The sequence below is a fragment of the Cannabis sativa genome, chromosome 4, assembly GCF_029168945.1.
Source record: "Cannabis sativa cultivar Pink pepper isolate KNU-18-1 chromosome 4, ASM2916894v1, whole genome shotgun sequence".
NCBI lineage: Eukaryota > Viridiplantae > Streptophyta > Magnoliopsida > Rosales > Cannabaceae > Cannabis > Cannabis sativa.
Window position 1 is genome coordinate 64509341 of NC_083604.1, and position 3924 is coordinate 64513264.

Consider the following 3924-nt stretch of genomic DNA (forward strand, 5'->3'; position numbering starts at 1 on the left):
TTCACATAGTCATGTTTACTTTCCAATGTGATGACAGCACAATAAACATGATCAAGTATGTGAAAATGGTTTAAGATGAATTTATAAATCAAATAGACAAGCAATTGATAAAGTGAACCAAAACATACACAAATGAATGAAAAATACTTCTGTTTCTTTATTGATGTTGAATAAAATAGATTACATTGAAATGAAGTTTTATTTAGGGCATAAAACCTAACATATTATTCATTCCCTAAACATATTTTAATATCATATACATATAATATTTTTTTTTAAGAATACTTTAATAATATATAAATAATATTTTGTTTATATTTTAATAATAAGATAGTATATATAATAAAAAGTATATTATTTAAATAATATAGAGGTAGAAAATAAAAAAGTTGATATATATTTTAATTTAAAAATTTGAGATAAATTTTTGTATTGTATTTTAAAGGATTTTAAGAGTATTGTTATTAATACTGGTGCTTAACCATTTTTATAGGCGCTTCACGATTACTTAGTTTATATTTTTTGATAATTAATTAGACCAACAAAATTACTAAACATACGTAGTTCCTTTTAGCAATTCTGAAAGGGTGATGGGAGTGCTCACATGTGAAGAGTGAGAAAATATTTGCAATACCAAGAAAATAATAATAATAAAAAAAGTAAAAAGAAATAATCAAATGATAGCTGCTATTCTAGTGACCTTTCCAAAGTGTCTTTCCTAGTCAATTTCTTTCACAACTCTTTAGTCTTTAGTCTTAAGTCTTAGTCTTTATACTTCTTTCTCAGTTTCTTCTTCCTCAGCTGCTACAGTGCCACTATCACAGAGTAATCGTTCATGGCATCTTCCCCATCATCCTTGAAAGCTCAAAATTCTAACAAAAGTACACACAGTGAAGCTTCTACATCACCACCTCCTATTTCTTCACAAGATCATTTTCAAGATGATGACTCTGGTTTTCAAACAGCTCCTTCTTCTCCCACGCCAGAACCAGCTGTGCCTCCTCCCAATTCCTCTACTTTTCCGGTAGATGTTTCACCCCAAAGCGGAACTTCAACTCAAATCTCTCCTCCTCCTCCGACCCAGACTATCAAACCCTCTTCCTCTCTTCCTGCCCTACTACATGGTACCACTACTAATACTATTACTATACATCTCTTTTCTTTTTACACATATCTGAAGAAAAATATTTCTCATTTTGTGCTTTTGTAAATTACAGAGAGAGATGCTCTCCCAAGCCACCATTTGCTCAAAATTAAGTCCTTTTCAACACTTTTGAAATCTCCCATAGAAAAATTCAGTAATGATTTTAAAGCTGGGGGCTACGAATGGTTTGTTCATTTAAATTTGTGAACTAAGCTGGTAAAAAGATCATTATTAATTACTATATGCTGAAATTTATTTTAATGTTTAGGAACTTTACTATATACCCAAATGGGGACAAGAACAAAGATGGAGAAAACTATATATCTGTCTACTTGGAAATAGTGGAAACAAGTAATCTTCCTGCTGGTTGGGAAGTCAATGCTATCTTTAATTTCTTTATATTTGATCATATTCGCGATAAATATGTTGGTCTCCAAGGTATAGCTTCCTAACAGCTTCATCATCATACATTATTGAATGCTTTTACTTGACCAAATTTTATAACTGAACCTTTTTGTTCTTAACCATTGTGAGAGATGCAGATACGACAGTAAAGCGATTCCATTTTATGAAGACACAATGGGGTGTCGTCAAGTTTATTGATCTTGAAACATTTAACAATCCATGCAATGGTTACCTTGTTAATGACACATGTGGTTTTGGTGTTGAGGTTTTTGTGGTTAAAACTACATCGAAAGCGCAGTGTTTTAGTTTGATAAACAAGCCTGTGACTTATCAGGTCGGTTGGGTTTTTAGTAATGTGATAAAAACAACAGTCGAACGTTATATAACTGAGTACTCTGTTTTTGGAGATTACAAATGGTATGTGTACTTACAAATGATCATAGAAGAGTATTAATTGGATGACCATACACATGTGATGATTTGAGTTGTTTTTGCTTTTCTTCTCTCTTAGGAGGCTGCTGTTTTTTCCTAAAGGATACCAAGTAGAAGGCAATAAGATCAACAATATCATATCAATATTTCTTGATGTAGATAATTCAACTCTTTCTGCTGGCTCTAAGCTACTTGTGCATTTCACTATTCGATTGGAAGACAAAAAGAAAAATAGCAACCATTTTGAACGAAGCGGTGAGATATCATAATTTTAATTCCATGTTTTCCCACCATTTCTAGTGTACTAAAGATATATATCTTTCACTTTTCAGATACCACTGCACTTGGTTCCGGTGCTCGGGGATTTCGTAATTTTATGTCAGAAACTAAGTTCAAAGACCCAGAAAATGGATTTGTGGTGGATGACAAATGCCATATAAGTGTAGAATTTGAAGTACTTGGTGTAGTAACACTAGAATAATCAATGTAGCTTGTCGGTTTTACATTTTTCTTTTGGATGTAACGTTATGCATAACTTTTCAATATAATTACCCGTTTGTTGTTTGGATTCAAATGTAAAATAGAATATATATTTGTTAGAGTCACACATGGAAAGATAATAGTATGATCTATTCACTATTTCTCTTATTATTAATTAGTTTGAAATGGAATTCTATAAGTCAAAAACAAACTCTAACCATATAGTCACCTTCAACCTAAATTCTAACTTGCTACAACATTGTTAATATGTGAAAATATAATAACTTATAAAAAGTTTAAAGTAATTTACGGCATAAATACCTAAGTTTGTCTTGCAGTTGCAGATTAATACCTAAGTAAAAATTTTGGCGATAAAAATAAGTTCTGGAACTTCTGTAGGTACCTCAACCTTAAGTGACAGATCATTACACACGTGGCAGTATCTTATTGATCCACATCATTAATTTTTATTATTTTTTAAAATTTCATATAAAATTATATAAAAAGAAATTAAAGATTAAAAAAAATACTAAAAACTTAAAATTAATAAAAACATAATTTTTTAAACAGATAAAAAAACATTAATTAATAAAATAAAAGATTAAAAACTAAATCAAAATTTGAAAAGTAAATGAACTAAACCTAAATGACCAAACCCTATCGTTATCCCAGATTCACTAACCCATCCCTCTTTTTCTTCCTTCTTCTTCTTTTCTTCTTCTACAGCTCAGATCAATCCAGAACAAATAAACTAAACCATTTCATCCTTTTCATTTTGCGAAGGTTCTGTCGGGCACGAGATTTTTTGAGTTGTGTCAGATGGATTTCTGTTTGCTCTTCAGCGTTGGTAGCGAGATCTGGTGTTGGTATCGCTAACATCGGCAGCAACACCAACAATGGCAGCGGAGGGAGAATGGCTGACCGAGATCACCGATAGTACCGAGAACAATAACATACCGATTCGGAGGAGAAATCACAGCGGAGGAGTTGGCCTTTGGCGATGGAGGAGGTTGAGGAGAAATTACGGCAGAGGACTTCGACATGGCCTCATTTTCTGGCTGTGGAGATAGAGAGAGAAAATGGGTTTGAATTTTTTTTTTAATTATTTATCAAAGAAAAAGGGTTAATGTATTTAGATTTGGGGTATATTTAGATCTATCATTTTTTTAGAGGAACTTTGTTTGTTGCATACAGATATAGATCTAAATTACATTGATTCATCTTCAATATTCTTATTATATTTTTTTGATCTTTAATGTTCTTGCCATTTTCAGAATATTTAATTAATACTTGCTATTTTCATTTTCAGAATTCTTAGTTTTCACTAGATGTATAATTTTATCAGTTTTATTTTTTCATTAAGAATTTTTTTCTTAAAAAATATTTGTATATGCAATGTTAATGCAACTGTATCGATATGGGCATGGAAAATTGTATTGATATTAGTTGAAGAAATTTTCTTG

The 3924-nt window shown here is 31.1% G+C and overlaps 1 protein-coding gene across 1 annotated transcript; it reads left to right on the forward strand.

Moving 5' to 3' along the window:
* Nucleotides 1-585: 585 nt before the first annotated feature.
* On the forward strand, nt 586-3688 carry LOC115714007 (uncharacterized). The gene is made up of 6 exons (XM_030642507.2): nt 586-1124; nt 1218-1329; nt 1413-1582; nt 1687-1966; nt 2061-2236; nt 2314-3688. The coding sequence occupies exons 1-6, from the start codon at nt 836-838 to the stop codon at nt 2460-2462; spliced, it is 1176 nt and encodes a 391-aa protein (XP_030498367.2). The 5' UTR covers nt 586-835; the 3' UTR covers nt 2463-3688.
* The last annotated feature ends 236 nt before the right edge of the window (nt 3689-3924 follow it).

Coding starts and splice junctions, on each gene's coding strand:
- LOC115714007 (XM_030642507.2), top strand. CDS start 836: ATGGCATCTTCCCCATCATCCTTGAAAGCTCAAAATTCTAACAAAAGT. Junction 1,125..1,217: donor TCTTCCTGCCCTACTACATG/GTACCACTACTA, acceptor TGTAAATTACAG/AGAGAGATGCTCTCCCAAGC. Junction 1,583..1,686: donor TAAATATGTTGGTCTCCAAG/GTATAGCTTCCT, acceptor TGAGAGATGCAG/ATACGACAGTAAAGCGATTC.